The sequence below is a fragment of the Lineus longissimus genome, chromosome 10 (assembly GCF_910592395.1).
Source record: "Lineus longissimus chromosome 10, tnLinLong1.2, whole genome shotgun sequence".
Classification (NCBI taxonomy): Eukaryota; Metazoa; Nemertea; class Pilidiophora; order Heteronemertea; family Lineidae; genus Lineus; species Lineus longissimus.
In genome coordinates, this window is record NC_088317.1 from 13,518,846 (window position 1) to 13,540,277 (window position 21,432).

Below are 21,432 nucleotides of genomic sequence, written 5' to 3' on the forward strand. Positions count from 1 at the left end.
TCGTATTTCGTATTTCGTATTTCGTATTTCGAATGATCCTTCTGGGCTAGCGTAGAAATGTATTGGAGACTGCCGTAAAAATAGCCACAGTAATAATCATAAAGAAGACATTATAGCGGCAAGGCTTTTATTTTGAAAGGAAAGGAAAGTACACTCAAAATATGATCGACTTTATCATGATTATGATCATTTCAAATTTGAACGAGGTATTGGTACATTTTATGTGAATAACAACACAACATTTCGTCTAAAAAAAGACTTTCTGTGAAATAGCCGCGATTCCCAGTGTAGAAGTTGTCCTCGAATAGAATTTCAGGGAACAAAACGTTCTATAATGCGCTTTAATCTCTCATTCTGAACCATCAGAGTTAATCTGTCCATTACTTCCCCTGATACATGCCATAATTCTGTATCTCGTGCGCCTCGAGTTGCGGTGAGCCAATCAGAACGCTGCTTTCAAAATTGTGATTTTTCATGAATGAGTCATTTATTTCTTGCCTCCAGTCTTGGCGTGCTCTCAATATATTATACACTTTCGCCACAGCGTTTTTGAACGTAGATGACTAGAAGCGAGGTTGCTTGGATCATGATCAAAGTGCGCTCTGGTTACAGGCCTTCTGATTGGTTAATATCGGCTACTGCGTGCGATCTTGTGAGGAATAACAGAACCAACTTATACAGGCAGATCTGCGTATTGCGTAATCAAGAGTTGGTGTAACGGAGTCCGGGTCGGCGGAGTGGATCCAAGGCTTGAGGGTCAAGATGTAATCTCTTTGCTTTTGATCGAACGTCATGGCCTCTGTGCATGGAGGTATTAATAATACCTCCATGCTCTGTGGAACCACCCGTCAAAACACAATATGGCTGAACACTCTTTCCGGGGGACATTTTTACTTCTACACCGGGTATCATAAACCGAAAGCATTTTCTCATAATGAAACCATTTCACATGATTATACCCCGCGGAAAGATATGACTTCCTGCTTTGCTTGAAAAGTCGTACTGCGAATATGGTCCGGGAGGCGAATTTTTTTTTCCTACGAACTTTTTGTCCTCATTTGCATACGCGCATTCGCACTCTAGTCAAACATCCACTTAGCCGCATTGACAGTGAAAAGAACTTGGATCTTAATACATGTGTATCATGTACATGATGTATGTAGCCTATAGGCTAAATCTCTGTGGAAACGTAGCTCAGTCTGATGAGTAAATTACGGCGATTTGGATCAAATAACAATGATGTAGGCTACTGACAGATTCATCAAACAGTTGGTTTCTCTGCCATCAAAACCTACCGCCAAAAGAACTTTATTGATAGAGGATGGCGTTCGAACAATGCTCGCATTTAACGAGAAAACTATCACGGTCGAGTTCTTCCATTGTCACTGTCAATGCGATGCGGCAAAGTGGATGTTTGACTAGAGTGCGCATGCTCATATGCAAATGAGGACAAAAAGTTCGTAGGAAAAAAAATTTCGCGTCCGGGAGTATAGTCAAACGGGCAGATAATTTAAAACCACAATTCAAGATGAATCGACGACATGCAACAAAGAATTTGAGATAGATGGGGTCCGCTGTTGCACTCGTACAGCAATATTTTGTGGGTAGGAGGTCACCATCTGTAACCAGACGGAATGCGATCGTAGAACTTGCATTTGTTCTAATCACCATGAATACAGAATCAGTACCTTGACTAGACGCAAGGATACGGCTACAACAACGCCGACACTAAAATCGCCACAGCTGACGACGACTTTTGATCGTGGAATCAACTGTCGCGATTTGTGCTTGCTGCAGCGTTCTTATGTAGGGTAGATTTCCACTGTAAGCGATTGCGATAACGCTAGTGTGCGGTTTCATTACTTTACGCCCCATTGCACACCCAAACACTCAAACAAAGTACTTGGTTCTGTTATTAGGCATGTCCTGTCCTGTGAGATTCAAGGAAAATCGCGTTCAACGAAGAGTATGTTTTTTCCACTAATCGTATGCGATTTTGCTTGGATCGCACAGCACATGCGACATCGCAAAGCAAATAAAGCCTTGTTGCCTGGTTCGGGAGCAGTGGAGCATAACAAAGCCGTGACGTGCGCCTTCGCGACGCAGTCGCACTCATTGGAAACCTGCTCTTACATGTATTTGTATATAGACTGCAATTCAAACGGGTGGATGACGCGATGACAACGATCACAATGTAGGCCCTGGTCAACGGTAGGTGATAAAGTATGGAATTAGTGAAACCTTGGAAACACTGATAAACCTTGGAAACACTCCTTAAAATGCATAAAAACATGAAATAATGCCATTCGAACCTAACGTGGTTACGAATCAACATTTGGAGCTTATTCTTACATGATCAGATCGGAATTTTATGGTAATTTAGAAATCTGTCGCATATCCGATTCAATAGTCTATATTTTAGAACAACCCAGTTGTACCTCGCCTCCAGTGTACAGTACTGATCGCCCAAATATGGGAAGACACGCCCACCACACACCCATAATATGGACCAATAGCGCTTCGCTTATAAATACGCCAACACCACGCGGGGCCTATTTGAACTACGGATCGGTCTGTTCATACAGGGTGATACAGAGAAAATTGGGGGCCTGTCATGCATTATGCATGGATAAGGTTGACGACTATGTCTAGGCCTAATTGTCTATGATTGACTGATATTTTATAACAAACGATGAATAAAAGAAGCCTAGTCATGTATGTTTATTACCGAAGTTTGCGGATGAAAATTTCCTTCGCCGTGAGCGATTTCTTACATCTTCCAGTACGCATCGAGGGATGCAGAGATCTTTGTGACGTCACCAGTTCTAAGCGGTTTTTTTATTCACGTGTGTGTTTGTCCTATGATCTCGTGCATCTAGTACCGAGCATAATACTTTATCGTCTATGGAATACAAAACAATCATAAAAACTAATTTTTGCTTCCATTGAAGAGAAATAAAATATTTTAACGACCACAGCGCATTGCCAATTGATGACGTCATCCTCCACATTAAAAATGTTGGCTTCTGAACTAACTGGCAAATTGCTATCAATAAAGTCAGCTGGGACGAGACTGTCAGTTGGGAGGGTATAAATCGTGGAAGGAACGCACCCGATTTCCCGCGCTATTTGCACAGTGATTCCATGGTTTACATTGAATATTACAAGGTTTATCAGTGTTTCCAAGGTTTCACTAATTCCATACTTTATCAACTACCCTGGTCAACCCGTGGTGACCAGTAGTAAGACAGACTGTTGCAAACCTGCCGCTACACCAATAGTTTTCGAAAATTAGTCAGCGCTATTTTCAGCAGCCTTCTCCTCTAGCTGCTGCTTGCTTTTCACGATGTCGGTGTCTGAAAACAACAAAGATATTTCAGTAATACATGTACATCCTGCAATATATTTTGATTCATACTGTACACGCATGGGTTTCGCACATCTAGTCCTAGCCTTGGCTCTGCGCAGTCCCCTGGGTGACGCTGGGGGGTCACCAGGATATCGGACCACTCCGGAGAAAAGTTTCGAGGCTCAACTGATCCCGAATAAGCCCCCGAAACGCTAACTACACGAACGCCCATTGTTTAACTTCTCCTGATCACGATGATCACGATGGGATAGGCATTCGCGTTTGCGCTTAGGGACCTTTGCGAAAACCCCCGACCATCAATGGTTGCCCGTCTGCTCGATGCTGTAGCCCTGTAGCTTAAGTCGGCCTACGTTGTAAAGGAACAAGTAAGGTAAAGGCAGCAGTCAAAGTGACAAAATGATTGGTAAAAGGACTGACTTGATACACAAAATACCACCTTCTGTCGATCCCACTGACGCCCGTGAATGCTTATATAAGGGTTTCGTGACTGGTTGCCATTTTGGTTCAAATTTTGCTGAGTCATAGGAGGAGGAATATTGCCAGTCATTTCTCTCTGGCACTGTTTTTGCACTCCAATACCCCGATAAAAAGAGAGAAAAAGCATGAGAGGTAAGCAATACACATTTTTATTTGGGGTAAAACTTTGCTTTTGGAGCATACTGCATATTTTTTAGCATGCTGCATTTCGTCCGGACGCTTTGCAACGTCTTTTGAAATCAATTATCATATTCACCCAAAGTTATAAACCTGCGCATTCTGTTCACATTGCTCTAGTTGGTCAAGAAATTTCCGTGCAAAAACAATACGGGAAAAAGAAATTATTGGCGGAAATGTAGTAAAAATATTAATCTGACAAAAATCCGAGATGGCATCCACCTTAATAACGGATACTTACTGCAAACACTTGTCACGACATATTTCAAGAAGTGGGCCAGTTCGTTGAAGTCTTTGGGGTTGAAAACATGGACTTCTTTCGGCTCGCTGGCGATGGTGTTCAATTCTTTCCCATCCACAGTTTCCTCGTTACCTATGCCTACTGCCAGTACTGTGTAATGATTCTTGTGGAGTCGCGCTGCAGCAACCTGAAACATAGCATATTTTAGTACCGCACCTATCCCGATAAACGCCATAAAAATACGGACGGAAATGTCGATGGTGACGTTTTGGGTGGTTATCTTTGTCGTTAATCTGTTTTATTCTTTGTTTTGTTGATTAATCTGTTTAATATCTAACTATTAGGAGACCAATGAAACGGACTGAGGGACGCGAACATGCATGTTCGGACAGGTAAAAGGTAAAAAAGGCTGCAGTGTTTTTTTAAGCTAGATTGTTGTCTTTTTACCGTAGTCTTTTTTACCTGTTGTCTTTTTCACCGTGGCTTTTTTCACCTGTAACTTTTTTACCTGTCGCCTTTTTTACCTTTAGATTTTTTACCGGGTCTTTTTTATCGCAGCCTTCTTTACCGTAGCCTTTTTTACCTAGATAGTCGTATTCTATTGAATGAAGGCGAACTCCCCGACCTGACCCCTCAACACGGGCGGTGGTTTGGAACAGTCTTGTATAAATTTTTCAAAACTGCTCTGTCCAAATGTTTATACTGAGGATCATTACAAAGTGTGCGAATGTTTTAGCGACTTTACAGGGCCAAAACATCAACCATCCATGTGGGCACCGTCAATACGGGAGGGTTTTCCCAGTGTTGACGCCTATTCAACGACCTAACTACCAATATTGCCAGTTTATTTTTGAATAACGACCTAAACAATCATATCTTAAGAAACTTAAGAATCTTGTCTTTATTAGGCCGTCTAACTTACAGAGCAGCCTTCCTTGGATATATTGCTGCTTGAGTTTTGCGAGAATGGGTGCATCACAATAAAAACAGCCAGCATGTGCGCTCATTGGTACATTTCCATGAATAACCTGTGTCCATCTGATTACATGGACAATATGACACTAAATTACGAGGCATTGATCAACCAGCGAGACAGTAGATTCTATAAATATGCACGATATACAAACCTCTACTCTATCATTAGCCTTCCCATCAGTGACCACGATAAAGGTACTATTAACGTTTTTCCTGTATGCGCCCTGAAACATCCACTTATCTGCCATAACCATTGCATAGCCCGTCTTGGTGCTTCCTTTCGTCCACTCTAGTCCGTTGATGGCGGCCTCTAAGCTCTCTCGGTCGTTATGAGTGTCCAAGTAGAATATCGCCTTCGTCTTGCTGTAAGACGAATACTGGACCATTCCAACCTACAAATATGCGCATTTTGATTTTTAATTTTAAAAGTCGTTGATCAGACTACTAAAATAGTCTGATGAAAGAGTTTTTATAGATTTGTTTGAGAAATCTAGTTCTAGTAAGACACGAAAAATCGGATTATTAGTAGCGTGCACTTTATGTCGTTTCTCAAATTTGAGCCCGATTTTGTTCATGTTTAATTGAATACATGTGAGTACAGGTAGCGATACTGAACATTTTCCATGTACACTTTCGACAGAAATCGTCAACGGACTTTTCAAAAACAGGTGTTGTGCAAGGCATTATAAGGATATATAAAAAATCGTGCCGACACAGCGTGGCATGATGAACGTGATAAGGTTCCTTTTATCCCAATAAATTACGCACTGGTGATATTTCATTTCCTTAAAAAAATGGATATATCACCAATGATTCATATCTTAAACATTCGCAAACTGCACAGCACCATGTGCGGACCGTTTAATATTTTTGAAAATGTTGATAAAATTAAAGTGATTTTGATAAATTAAAAATGAACGAATGCATGCTGCAAAGAGGTTTAATTGAACCCAACGCTATAAACTTGGTGTAGAAGTTGTGCGTAGACAATTGCTGATGTGCTCAGTTCCTAACCTATATTAGGGGTCGATCAACAGTCTTTGCAGCATGCCATTTCTAAGAAAGTGGTTCGATTGTTTTGAGTTATCATGCACGCTAATCATAATGGCCGAGGCCACCCTAGGGGCAATGGCGGAGACAATACCACCAATGAATATACATAGGTTGGAGGGTCAAGGCCTATCAATTAGACGCGAGTATGTTTTTAACTCTAAAGTACATATTTGGAGAGGTATTGAAAATATATTTGCTGTGGCAAGTATACAGATATAAAGAAATTATTTGATGAAATAATTGATTTTGAATTTTGCTAATTTGGTAATAGGGGGCGTGTTTTGAGATTTTTCTGCCAGTTGGCTGAAAAGAGTGGAAATATCAATGTCTGTCCAATTTGTCGATTATCAAAAAATTTCCGTGGTCAACTACCAGTTTAATTTTCACCATTTACTTGCCCGACTGTCCGGAATATCATATCGAAATTTCAGATTCACAACCCCACGCAGTATTTGATGCGACGCGGTCAAACATTGACAATTGAACTGCTAAAAGGCTTTTAAAATCAATGGTGGTCTTGCCTCGGCGGCCAATTTAAGCGACGACGGAACCACGTCATTAAATAAAGACTTCCGGTCCTGTGCAAGGAGGCTGGTCAAGTGTGGACTTTCTTGGGAACAATGCGAATGTACCTGGATGCCGTCCTTTCCGATGACTTTGAATGATCGGGTGACATTCACGAGGAAAGATTTCAGCACTTTGAAATTTTCCTCCCCAATGCTTGTGGAACTGTCGACGATGAATATGACATTCGCCTTGTATGTCGTGTTGCAACCTGAAACCGTATTATACATTTTCTTAATCAAATCTTTACCAGATTTCCGTCGTTAATAGCTGAGACAAATACTGGCTTGTTCGATCTCCGTACTGCAATCACTAATACAGGTAAAATGATTTTTAATGCAACTGGAAACCAAAGGTATAACCCTAGCAATTGGCCTACAAGTGGCAGAAATATGGTAAAATGTTGAGGCTTTTTCTTGCGTCTTTGACCGTGAAAAACTAGATGATTAATTACATGCACAAGCTAATAAAAATGCTGAAACCATAAATGTCTTGTTTTAGGATTATGGAAATTCGGTGAGATTTTTCTCCCGAAGAGGGTGTTTCCATTCAGCTCCGTCGTACTGAAGTAGTTTTATTTCCCGATTACGGTATATGGAGGATTGGCACTAAAAAGAAACGATCCTGCATTATCCTGTCTGGGTGTTTGGAGCGTGATAGTAAGGTATCCGTTTGTTTATCTTGGTTTTTACATTTACATGTACAGTGAAATGATAAGATAAAGACAATATATTGGTCTAGGCAGCCCTGTTCTGTCCATTTTAATCACAAGACAAGTTTGTTGGCATCTCTCTGAAATTCCAAATTCAAAGTTTTCACTCAATCTTGACGCAAGGACCCAACGCGCCTCGTAGCGGCAAAATAGCTGGCGAAACATTTATAACGGGTCACTGTGATCTCATTATGGACTTATAGCCCGATTATGGGGTAAATATTTTGCTATGTATTGTCACGAGGAAAGAGAAGCACGCGACCTAACGCCCACCTATTTATGTAAAGTGATAATTAGAATAGGGCAGGATATGTTAATAAATAATCATTCCTTATCGTCTTTTGAGAGCATTTTTAATTGTAAAACGTATATGCCTACGTCACTGAGTCTCTGCAATGGTCATTTTTATCACAGTAGTCTCGCGCAGCCAGACCTTCTTCACTTATTAGTCTGGCGTAAGCCAGGCGTTCATTGTACTAGACCTAGACGTTTTCCACCACAATGTATCTGGGCCGAAGAAACACTGCGCAAGATTGCCTCGAGCTGGAGATAAGAATAGATTATGCTAATGAGCATACTTCCACATTAAGTTTTCCCAGAATGGTGCATGTCGCGCGAAGCTACATAGCCTAATACCATTAGGCCCCGCGTAGAGGCGCTGAGGCGGCCGCTGTAATCAAGAGAGTGGTTGAGTCACTCTATGTTATGACGGACCTAACCAAAATTGATTACATTTTCGCATTGCTACAATGAAAGACCTAATACTGAAACCACAAGTCTGTTGACTGTGCTTTAAGAGAGACTAGGCATGATGCCAGTATACACCACTATACCCCCTCACACTCAAAAACCACAAACGCCCACCCCTTCCTGCTACCTTAATACTTCTGGATCGTATGTATAACACACTTATATAAGTATGATCGACTATTTCTTACCTTAAGAACCAGGAAGTACATGCATTGTGTAAACATTAGACGAAGTAGCCGTCGCGCCGGCGGGAAATCAAAAGAGCGCAACTTTTAATAAGGAGGTACATGTAAGGCCAGAGCCATATTTCTGACTACCATGTCTCCCCTCGAGATTTAAAGGCAACTTACGTTGTATTTTCTGAATCTCCTGACATGATTTCTTCCTCAGGTTGGGAACTTTGTCCGGGAGGCCTTTCCAAGTATCCACCATCACCACGTCATCAGGCGAGTTCACTAGTGCCTTCAGGCCCGCCTTGTCCACTGACTGGCCTATCGCCACAATTAATGTGGTCACCCCGGTCTTCTTGAGAAGCTTCATCTCGGCTCGGGCGAGGACACCATCGGTTGCCCATCCGTCCGTCATCAGGATCACGACATGAGGGAATGTCGGCCGCAATCCATTTTCAGGCGTAAGGGCCTTAGTACGAACATACCTAAGAAATAAACTTGTTTGAAAGACCACCCTGGGTCATTTGATGGGGTCAGAGCCAGAACGACCTACATGCCACATAGGTCGTTATGGAAGTGATATATACATGTACATCAAACTCTAGAGCAAAAATCTTTAATCTTGCAATGGATGGAGCTTGTTTATTTTACACCATTCTGTGGGGTTGATTTTACCCATAATGCATTGAACTTTGATGCAAAGCGACCTATGTGCAAAAACGTTCCCAATGAAATTGTGCTTTGGTTGTAGATCAGTAAGGATTGGTGATGGGCACACGACTTGTTCAATGATACGGCAGTTGACATTGCAAGAATTCAATCGGGTTTTGTGAAAAATGACATTAGATACCCAAGCGCCAAAACGGCCTATGTTAATTGTTTTAACAGTTAATTTTTCTTGCAGTTTTTTTCAAAACAGCGAAAATGCACATTGGTCGTTCTGGCTCTGACCCCTTTATTTAATCTATTAGTAAAGTTTTGTGCCCTCTGAGAAATATAAATTTTCCGGTGTCACTTTTACTAATGTTTTGGAGATTTTGTTCATACGGAGGAACATTTTATTTTAGTAATCTTTTTAAAGTTTTAGAACTAACTACCTCCGCAGTACAGAAATGTGAATGTCGATTGAGCGGAAATCTGGGTAATCGGTTTACCCTGCTTTTCTCCTCAATAAGCAACTGGGCACACTTGAAATGCACACTGTTCTGGCAAAAAAAGCTGCAAACAGCTTTCAGTCGAGAGGGCATTCGATATACACAGGCTAGACACAACATGTTTTGATGAAATAGGAGGCGGCTTCCATTTCGAGTGTTATGTACACATCAGGCAAAAGTATCCATGCATGGATCTATGACGACGTTACTAACGTCCATTGGCCCATCCATGGACAAATGATGGAGAATCCCCATCATTGAGATCAGTGGATGGCACCCATGGTCGTATCTACCATGGGCTCATCATTGATCCATGGATGGAATCCGCTATACATGTTTTGACGCGCCATCAAAGAATTTATACTAGAATTGTTGAACTGCACTGTAGTCCTATTTTCCAGAATTCTGAGGGTTTGCACTTTCCTGCATACATGTACGTTCATTTTTATGGGACCCACCGTCATTGGGCCTATGATGGAACTCCCATCAATTGAACGTCAATGGGCCATCAGTGGATCTACCATGAGCCATCATAGAATCTAATATGTAAAGTCAAGAACTTAGTGAGCCCCCCTTTAGGTCGGGGGAGCTCCCCCGAACCCCCCTACGAGCATATGTTAAGTGCAAGCTCTAACAACTACAGCTGTTACAATGGGGGGACACCCCCCAAACCCCCCTCCGTCGACATAGGTTTTTACCAGTGCGTTGGGGGGAAGCTCCCCCCAAACCCCCCCCCCCCCCCCCGGTGGACAGTCAACTAGCCCTTCTGTGTCATACTGCTGGAGGGGGGGGGGGGGGTGCGATGGGACCATCCATATAGTTCCTTCCGACACATTTTTGTTTTGGTAAAGTAATACATTGTGATTGACCTTATTCACGGGAATCGGGCGTTTCCAGTGATATACGACACAAATGGGTTGTCCTCATGCATTCACTTTCGAAACGCATTTTAAAATAGATGTTACGTCCTGTTAATGGGGCACGTCATCATCGCGTACATTTGGGAAAAACTCCCTAACGAGACCGGAGCAGACGGCTGAAAGTAGTTTAATTATTGGCCGCTAGGGTACAGAATGTACGTCGCTCACCCGAATTTTTCACGCAACTATAGCTAAATAGAGCTAGTTCTAGTTTGTGATTCAATTTGACACTTCAGATTTGGGCAGTAGACCAATATAACTTAGTCGTCAGTGTGGTTTTAAGCTGGAAAAACGTATTTGTTTTTCTTAAAGTGCCTTTTTTGGACGGGTGTGTGCGATTGTTTTGTTTTTATGTCACGTGACCTCGATCATGTCGACACAAAATTGAAATAAACCACCCTTTTCTGTCATTATTTAGGACGGATATTTCTCTGATAAAAATTTTAATATAATTGGCCAATTTCTTAGGCATATGATGTAGCGAATTCCCATGAAGATTTAAATTAATTTAAATTAATTTCAAGCAATGGGATAGCAACCACCACCGGAAGATCGCGGAGAAATCGGTAAACTCAACGGAGTTAATTCAGAAAAATACCCAAAAAAATTGTTTGTAGGATATACAATCAATAGTTACTCTCTTTATTTCTCATCATTCATTTACATTATCTACTCCCGCACACACGTGTATCTTAAGAGCCCCTCCTAAAGGGGGTCTTATAACGGGATCCCCGTGTAAAACGTGGACATGCATAGACATGCATGGACACTGTGCCTGTGCAGGCCTAGAAAGCAGCAGAACAAAGCTTTCTTTCGATCTTATCAGAAAAAAAACAAAAGGAGTTTGGTGACACTAATTTTTATAAGGACTGGTTAAAATCCCTAGTCAAGAAAACTTTATTTTCTGCCAACAAATTACACCATTCGCATTAGTAGGCCTAAGAGTAATACCGGGACGTGTACGTTCATTATCATACACATCTACTTGGATAGCACAGCTGCTGACATGTACGTACCTTTACATGCAATGCAAAAAGCAAGTGCAAAATTGTTTAAAATTTTCGAATTAAAATCGTTTAATTTCTTTCTTCTTGCAGTCCACGTTATTTTTAACATTTGCACGCCGAGATATGGAGTGAAACATCTGAAAATCTACAGTGAAAGATAATCGTTGACTTAAAGAGGTTGAATAGCGCCTCCAGAAGCAAGCACCAGCGCCACCCGTAGCAGAAATAAGCACTGCTTAGTGACGTCATGGTTTCCATATACGGCATCTCATTTGCATATTTTTACAACCTTATTTACTACGAGTTATAAATATGCCAGTAGCACGTGTATCATGCCGGGCGGCGCTGTCAGGTGTTTCCACTATGGGTTACATAGGCCAGTGTTCTAGTAAATGAAGTTAGCAATGATAGCGAAAGAAAGTTAGTGTATGTTACGCAGTCAATAGCGATAGTAGTGAGTTGGAGAGAGGAGAAAATGGAAAATGGAGAGATTTCGAGTCGCCGGTGGATTCTGGGCCGGTGAAGAGCGAGGCCCCTGATCCGAACAGTACAGAAGAAATGGAGCAGCATATTATCCAAGACTTGTTTGACAACCGTGACGACTCAAGATATTTGCCAGAATTGCCGGCAATGAACATGAGTGAAGAGGAGATGGGGCCATTCCAGCCAAGTGACCTGTCACTGCTCATGGCGAATGTCGGAGCCTCTAGAGACGCTGGTCTCGTCAGTACGCCAACGGCATTGAGGTGTCCCCGAAGGGTGGTGCAGACGCCAAGACGTGAGACTAACACCGGCGCGGTGACAGCTGTAGCAGATGGAGCCACGCCACTAACATTTTTCAAGCATCCGAGTGGTACCTTACAGATCCGCAAGGGGCGCGTTACCGAAAATGTTGCAAAAATCAATAACGTGATCGTAAATATTGTCATATTTTTCAAGATGAGAGTATGTAAATGATACGCAAACGGTAAACCAATGAAAGGCCAGTATCTATTGAACCTTACAAGTAATTTGGGGGCCTTGAAACTCCTTATATTTATCAATGAAACCTTATTCCCGCCTAAGGTTTTGACCGGGCCGTCCAAAACTCCCCATTTTTTGGCGGGCCCTTCCCTTTAAAGTGCACCGAAATTATGAAAATGACTAATTTCGATAAACATAAAGACGAGAGAAAATTAGTCTAAACTGCTTTATTTAAAAATTCGTTTATGCCATAATATGGCACACACCAATAATTTTCAGTAATTTTGCAAGTTTGTTTTTTTAAAAATCTATATCACCAAATGCAAGTTGGTAGATTTGGGATATGATCTACAAGGTCTGTTCTATCGATCGCTTGCAGCAAGGGTATTTCTGTTTCGATTATTTTTCATCTTGGTTTATTGTATATTCGCTAGTTTTGAAACGATTCAGTGTCTTTTCGACTCAGGCCAACCCGGGAGTAGATGTCACAATAATTTCCTTATGCAGTTGTAGTAGGATACATTTAATTGCTTAGTTTTCTTCTTTTGACACAAGAACGAAACAGTGGCCGTCCTTCGATCCGAACGTCGAATGATCTTCTGATTATGGCCACGGTACTTTAACCACTATCCCTCAGCCCTGGTGTATACTTGAGGTTATCGAGTGAATGAGCCGATTTTCCCCACCACGCTAAATCCTGGACAGAACACTGGTTCCACTAATTCCTTCTTTGTACAATTTGAAAATATAGCCACAGCTGCGGCTACAATTGCCTGAAAGATGGTTTGAACCGCATACGAACTAAATTGAAACTATTTTGAATGGACCCTCAATGGTGGGGATTTCTGTATAAACAAATCCTTAAAACGTCATCTCTATAACTTGTTTTTTGGCAAAAATTTTAGAATTTCATCTGTTTTCGAAGGAGAAATGCATTTTTTTTTAAATAGTTCCTTGCCCCAAAAAGTTCTTCTCAAAAAACATAATAGTGATAATTTGTACAATTCTGACCATTTTATGAGAAAAATATTTTTGAAAAAAACCAATGTTGACTGGCCATAAAATACCATAGAATATTGAAATGATTTAACCCTTATACGTGACCCTGAATGGCGCGGTGTGATTGGCTCACATACTTATAAGGTATGATGAAGAATCTTACCGGAGGGCGATCCCAAGATTTGTCTCGCCCCTCACATAGGTCAGGTTGGTTAGGGCCTCATTGAACTCCTTGATGTCGTAGTACTTGTTGAAAGGAATGTTTGCCACAACGTCATCAGAGAACATCACTAATCCAACCTAAAAGAGATGATGACGGAGACATCACGAGCTCAGTCACCCTTCAAGCTAAACTTTGGGTGCCCATCGACAAGGATGCCACTTCTACAAAATGTTAAGAGTTAGTTATGCTGAAACAGTGGATGTCGTCCTGGGTGCCGACAAATGGTACCCAGGTTCGAGATCGACTGGACAATAATCACCCTGGGTGCCATTACACTAGACAAATAGCACCCAGCTTCTTTTTGCCTGGCTTACGGATCTTAGGGACGAGGACGTTTCTTGCAATCTCGTTTTATCTCGCGCCGTGGTACTTGCGGCATTATCAGTGCTCGAAATAAAAAGAACAGATAAACAGAAAAAAACGCGTTTAGGCCTATAGGTCTTTGAAAGCACATTTCGGATGATTTATTCAGAAAATGTATATAGGAGGGATATATCCGAAATGTGCTTTCAAAGACCTATAGGCCTAAACGCGTTTTTTTCTGTTTATCTGTTCTTTTTATTTCGAGCACTGCTAATGCCGCAAGTACCACGGCGCGAGATAAAACGAGATTGCAAGAAACGCCGTCCCTAAGATCCGTAAGCCAGGCAAAAAGAAGCTGGGTGCTGTTTGTCTAGTGTAATGGCACCCAGGGTGCTTATTGTCCAGTCGATCTCGAACCTGGGTACCATTTGTCGGCACCCAGGACAACATCCACCCTTTCAGCGTTAGTTATCACCGTATCCGGATATCGGCACATTCAAGCATAAACCGATAATCTCAGAATCAATGTCCATAGATACATAATCGCAGATTTAAAATTCATAAATGCATGCACAGTTTCAATCTTGACACTAGAGGCGCTGATTTCTTTCCTTACAACGCCTCTAGAACTATAGGGTGGCCCAGAATTATTTTCCCTCACACAAGGGATACACAATATAATTCCATTGTGCATGGGAAAATAATTCTGGGCCACCCTGTAGTAAGTTGCCACCATCCTAAAAAGCGGTACCGTGGATATTAATAAAGGAAAGAATTGTTCTATTTGCAAAGAGGCTATCGCATCACCACTAAACCCGCGAAAATGATTGCTGCCCTACGCTGCATTTATAGTTCTCCGTAAAATCACCTCGAAACCCACCAGAAAATGTCAGGTTTCATTTACAAGGATAATATTTTGTTATTTATTGATAAAATAAAAAGTTTTAATGAGAGAAAGTGGCACTAATTCGGTCTGAATAGCCTGAATAAGACGTACAGTCTGAACTGATGACGCAGTATATGACTTAGCAGTCAGTTGGCCGCGCCCCCATTTCCGCGTAATTCTCTCTGCGCTATGACGTCACTGCATATCATTACGAGCTCATTATCGCGTACATTTAGGCGTGAAAAATATGAAGTCGGAAATCGATCCTAAACTTGTCAAAATCTTTCTGAATGACATTCAAATGGAACATATTATTCTAGATGAAACATTAATTAGTAGTTTCATTAAGAAAAAAGTGTAAAAAGTCCTGAGGTTTGCTGTTTACGTGACTTTGAACAGCGGTCGTCGCCCGAAAATTTGCAATTTTTTTACGTAATTTTGTTGAATAAATGCACCTAACTCATCAAAAACATCGCGCGTGCTCAGAAGTAATGACTGATATTTATTGTTATATGTATCTTTGACTGAATAACACGATAGTAAAAATGATTATTTCTGTCGCACGGCTGGAAAATACGTTTAAGTTGACTCTGATTTTTGTCAGAAAATGTTGCAGCCGGATTTAGGTTCCGACCACACCCGAAGTTGAGCCGAAGAGGCCCAAACACTAGGATCGCCACCATCGCTACAAAACGTGTTCTAGAATACTGATTATGAAAACTTGTCCAATAGCTCATCCTGCCGTCCCATCCCTCCTTTCATGAGACCACCATTGCCCAAATTTAATGACAAAATGATGCAAAGAAGAAACTTAACATTAAAGATAACTAATCCTCTCTTCGGCATCTTGAAACTTAACAGTGAAACGCTAACATTGAAACAAGAACACCAATAACAAACAGACAGTCAATTGTTGAAGGGTGTTAAACACAATGCCAAATTCAAATTCTTGCAAGTGGTGCTGTTGAACTTTTCAAGTGGAAGGAATCAAACTTATTTTCATTCGTGACGTTATTTGCTAATGATTGTTTACACCATTCAACAGCTTGACATGTTCATCAAACCCGATTGACTGGAGAAGTGAAAGTATTAGCTGAAAGATAAAGCAGATTTTTCCTGAATGACAACAGCCTGGATGTACAATTACAACAGACAAATTGATGACAAACTTCAAGTTAAACCAATCACAATCTTGCAGGAAGATGTCCTGTAATAGGTTAAGTTTACACCTTTAACACTGGCATTGGTCATGCTGCTCAAATTACATACTTTATCAGCTTTTTGGTATTATCTTTTACTGATACAGCAACTCTAAAAATGAGATGATAGCAAGTTCTGTGCGCGATGTCTGGCACAAAATAACTCTTGTGGGGGTACTGATGAGGCTATTCCCGGCTTTATAAGCATCATTGATGGCTTGGAAGCCAGTTCAGACCCAGGCCAGGGTCAGGGAAAATAAACTATCCATCCAAAGGTCGTCCAAAATTACCAGACAATGCCTATTATTGAGCCATGTCACCTAGTAGGCCCTGGTGTTTTGGACCGTGAAGATCCACATTGTAATGTGTATATGATTTCTTTTCCTGAACTATGGCAGCCTTTTACAGGCAAATCTGGCAAAAAAGTGCCTAAACATAGGCAACTAAAATTACCAAACAAACAAAAGATAGATCATTATGAGAAAGTTTATTTTCACAGAGGATATACAGAGAAATTTCTGAAGAATCAGCCGGATTGCCCAACAGTAGTAGTAGACATCTCAGTCACCTGGATCTTTTCGGAAGTGAAGCATCATGGCTCATGCTTTACTGTTTGAGCACATCCACACAAATCGATAGTATTTCTGGTCAATGTCAATGACGATATGGTGGAACACATGACATACCTCCAGTCTCATAACATAACATAACACCTACTCAGTCACTGTCGCTCGGACATTTCTGATGACTATTCTACCAGTAGCTTTATCAAAAGGCTCAAAATCATCTGGTCATTTGGCCACAAGTTGTAGAAATTATAGTCAGACTAAGCATATTCATCAACAGAACTCAAACAGGCTACCATCATGCCATTCTCACTTTTAACCACAATTTTTTTGAGACACGCTGTGCATTAAAATATTTTTACAATATCGCGTCGTTGCCGCGAAAAACGGCTTGATTAACATCACGTGATCCAAAACGTCATAAATATTAATGAGATTTCTTCGAAAAATCACCAAATTAAGTGCCAAAAAAGAAATATTTAGGAAACCGGGTGCTCAAATGTTTTAAAAGATACGAATTCATTTAGGATTGGTCAACCACTTCGCAAAAAATCAATTTACCAAATATCGCCGCAAAGTGGGAAAATATCTTTGAGTGAGGTATGTTCAGCGAAGATTGCGAATATATCATCTTTCGAAAAATTGATCAAACTCGGTTGATTTTGCTTGGAATTTGATGAAATAAACACCAATTTTTTCTTTCAAAACTACAATCAAGATGTACAGACCGGGGGAGCTGGCGGTACGTACCCATAAATCTTTGCGGTAGTCTCGCGCGTACCGGATATAACCCATCAAGCTTTTCTCCTTCAGAGAAATACTGCGAGTTAGTACCAAATTTTTACCGATAGGTGACAGTAGCAGCGCAACGCAGAGAGAAACGCTTTTTGGGCGCTGCGAACGGGGGCGCGGCCAACTGACTGGTAGGATTATCAAACACCTAAATCTCAGGATGCCGATATCCAAGATGGCAGCACCGGGACCGGGAAACATGTGTGTACCGGGAAACATATACAGTGGGTACTCGATAAACTGGTTTTGTGGGATGATTGACTGACACAAGGTTTTCCTCATTATAATATTGCATTTTAGGACCGCAGCGCGGTATAAAAGAAGGAAAGTATTGCCCCTGATCTAGGCATACAGGAAATTGTTGATGTCCTAGTTGGAACCATGAAAAAGTTGAAAAAGACATCCCTCATTTCATGAGCCTGATCATTGTACAAGAACCACTGCAACAACAAGGCTAACAGGTGTGCTCATTGGCTTCGCTTGTTATTGTAAACTGGGCTTATTTCCTAGGCCTAGTCCCTTGACTTAGTAAATTCTAGCAAAGACCAGTTAACCGAGTACCCACTGTATATAGGTATTGACTTCGTTTTTTGCGTCAGATGTTTGGGGCGACAAAAATCGAACACCGAAAATGATCATATTGGCTGGCAGCAGTTCACCAGAGGAAGTTTTCATCTGGTCTATTACAACCTCGACATCCGAGGTCTCCTTGATTAGCATTCAAAATGGCTGCACCACTAGACCCTGGAAACTCATGTACGTCATATCCAATCATATCGCTCGTCAAAGCCAGAATCTTGGGGGGACGTAGTAAGTTTGACATATGACCCGTTTATTCGGGCACTATGTGTCAGCACTGTTTCAGCATGACCAAAAACCGTTTGTAGCCGATCTAATAATTGTGAAATTGACCAATTATCTCAGGAGGTATACAGATGAAGATGCATTATACTTAAAATATAAAAATAAATTATCAAAAGGGATTTTGAAATAATATTTTCACAGTGCTCACGCGATTGGCACTTGTACACGTGCTTCTTCGGCTCTTTTTTGCTCGGAATGCCCGCATGGCCCGAATAAATGACGCAATTTTCTTGTAGAGGCAATAAATGTTTTATATCAGCTTTAGCTCATATGTTATTCGTGTCAATGAAGATCTATTATGCCGCCAATTGATTTGTGATCGCATCAGTGTAAATGGTTATGAAGACTGATAAGTCGCCCTTTTTGCCGATTCAATATGCCATGAATATGCCAAGTGTTAAAAAATTATTTACATCTTATTTGTATGTCAAACGTTATTTGACCAATGTTTTAGCTCAACATGATACCAGGGGTAGTGCAAGTGACCATAGGAGCGCGCAGTGACCCCTGGGTCAACGAGGTTGAGTCTATTACTTCATACATCCTTATGAGCTCCAAGCTCAAGGATGATGGATATCTGTGTTTACAAAATAAAACTTTGATAGGATTTTGATACAATAACAGCCGTGCATCATCGGTTGAGCATCATTATGTTATCGAGAGAAATATCAACAGGAGGACAGTTTGTCACAACTTTTCTTAATGAAAACCATGTTGAAGAGATACGAGAGTGCGCGCGCAAGGTATTTACATATTCGCCGTGACGTCATTAGATATCCATGGCTGCTTGATTAATTAAACACTGCTTGGTGCACTGCATGAGAGGGAGTTACTAAAAAGAAATTCGTCTCAGGTAGACAGTACTGCTAAAAGCAGATCTGCAGTTGTAGGACAGTTGTATACTGCCTCTAATCAGCTAATGCTAAAGCTGGTTATGCCTCACCTGTGTATTGTCCCGGCCTAATTTCACATTCTCTGTCTCTATGATTTTAACGATGAAACTCCGCATGGAATCAAACTTCTCGACAGAGATACTGGAAGACGCATCAACAACAAACAGAACATCACTCTTGCCGGTCGGGCACGCTGGATCGGCAAGAAACAAATTTCGTTTATTATTCATCATAATTATGTTTTTAGGCTTCCTGGCCCAGTTTCGGATCTTTTGCCATAGGATGTCTACATTTGTCTCCTAGCCTGCCGGGGTATAGGCACCCAGCTGCAGAGAACCTCGGTTTAAAGTGTCTCATTCAAAGGACCGTGAAGAGCCAGGGATTTGATTTTTTTAACCCACGCTGGTTCGTCAGGGAGTTTTCGCAAATCCCTCGAAACGCCAACGTGAAAGCCTATAATCATGTTTGACCTCCTCGTAACGATTGGATAAGCGTTCAAGTAGACGATTCGGGGGCTTTGCGAAAACTCCCGCAAATCTGGGTTTCCCCAGAATCGAACCCGGGTTCTATGGCATATTGCATGGAAGCCATTATGAATAAAGAGTTAACGAATAAAATGTAAATGAATTAAGTTAATGAATAAAATGTTAACTCGGGGAGCACGAGTCCACTCGTAAACTTCGTAAACTTCATTCCTTTGTGGTCGTCCGTCCGCTCGTTGGATGATCCAACTTTCTGCATTCGTTAGGGGAGGGGCGGGGCCGGACCACTCTTTCAGCAAGTAAGTCATGCAACATGTTCCAATGTGGTCCGTGGGTTTTAATGTATGTAATGTACATGTACGAACGTTGATGTGATGGGACATCCTGGGTGATATATTATTCGAATTTTTTGTTCTCCTAGCATTTAGTCCAAGTACTGGACGTAATCTCTTTATTGAGATATCCAAAATGCTATACAGAAATGTTAATTTCTCCTGGATTAGTATTTTCAAGACAAAATATCTTTCTTTTTAGCTCTCAGATTATGCCTTTTTTATCAATAGGATTCGATAATAAAGAATGATACACATGTTTTGAGCAGACAAAATCAATATAAATCATGATAAATCTCGTAGATCGTGATAACTCGTAATTAAAGAAATTAATAAAATGAGAAAATGTCAACTCTGTCGCGCTTACCTGCAGAGGGTCCATCTATAGTTTCCTCTTTCGGATAATCTGGGTTTGATGTGCTCATGATTCCAGGCACGAGCACAAGGAATATTACCACTCTTACTACCCTCATCGCGTTTGCAGGCATTGCAAGACTGCTTGAAATTTTAAGAAAGACAGCTTGTAACAATTTGATTTATCATTAAATTCGCCTTTAAAGCATTGGCTTCCGTCTGAATTTCCGTCTCTACCCTGTATTTAAGAGTAAACGTCCTCCTTATGCGAGTATTTTGAAGACGATCGTTTACTCGCGAATGGGCAGAGTCAGAAGTCCATATCAGGTATCTGCTCCAATACACACTTGTAAACCTCAAACCAGGATAGTTCAGAAGGTATGCCCTCCCCCACAATCGCTGCTGTTACGAAGTTAAGCAACTTTCGGCTAACGATTTGGTTATCAAAACTCTTCTCTAAATTACCCTATCCCCATCAATGACAAAACGTAAAATTACCCCATCCCCACCAAAGTCAAAACGTTAAGTCAAGATATGTATGGCCTTATAATTAGAATACACAGCATAAGAAAAATTTCACATTGGGAATGCCTTTTTTAAATATTCATCCATAATTTAGGTCCTAATGATAACACCATTGCAGTAAAAAGGAAGATTTATCTTCAAAACGCACACCTTTTGAATAGAATTTGACGTTCAAATGTACATCCCCTACTGCGGTGAAAGCCTGCTGTTAAGTTCTACAAAATAGCTTTGACTTTGACATATACTCCATTGCCACTTCTTTGCAGCTGGATTGAAATTAGATGACAACATGTTGGAAGGGTTATGGTTACAGTTAAACGGCAAACCCTTTAAATAACAAATGCAACTGTACACCTTGTCGGAAAAGCGATATACATACTGTATAAGTTGTGCGGGATTCACTCAGGTTTCAATTTCGATTTCTTCCTATCAAATTTCACACTGCCTCTCCTAGCCTTTATTTAATAATCCTATGAGTATA

At 41.0% G+C, this 21,432-nt stretch overlaps 1 protein-coding gene across 2 annotated transcripts; it reads right to left on the minus strand.

The window, feature by feature from the left end:
- Window positions 1–1,057: 1,057 nt before the first annotated feature.
- On the minus strand, window positions 1,058–21,157 carry LOC135494691 (collagen alpha-1(XII) chain-like). Of its 2 annotated transcripts, none has more exons than XM_064782898.1 (9): window positions 21,102–21,157; window positions 20,440–20,570; window positions 19,309–19,451; window positions 13,696–13,832; window positions 8,670–8,974; window positions 6,926–7,068; window positions 5,393–5,632; window positions 4,266–4,452; window positions 1,058–3,356 (listed from the first exon to the last, which is right to left on the minus strand). In XM_064782898.1, exons 2-9 carry the CDS (start codon window positions 20,558–20,560, stop codon window positions 3,292–3,294), a joined length of 1,341 nt encoding a protein of 446 aa, XP_064638968.1. In that variant the 5' UTR covers window positions 20,561–20,570; window positions 21,102–21,157; the 3' UTR covers window positions 1,058–3,291. The 2 variants fall into 2 exon arrangements, with proteins under 2 accessions (XP_064638968.1, XP_064638969.1); XM_064782899.1 differs by having other exon boundaries at window positions 20,440–20,567; window positions 21,102–21,133.
- Between the last annotated feature and the right edge of the window lie 275 nt (window positions 21,158–21,432).

Bases quoted from the DNA above. Each gene is read 5' to 3' on its own strand.
- LOC135494691 (XM_064782898.1), bottom strand. From the start codon at position 20,560: ATGCCTGCAAACGCGATGAGGGTAGTAAGAGTGGTAATATTCCTTGTG. The intron at 8,975-13,695 runs GTAAGATTCTTC...TTTATTTCTTAG, and splicing joins AATCTTGGGATCGCCCTCCG to GTATGTTCGTACTAAGGCCC. The intron at 7,069-8,669 runs GTAAGTTGCCTT...ATACGGTTTCAG, and splicing joins GGAGATTCAGAAAATACAAC to GTTGCAACACGACATACAAG.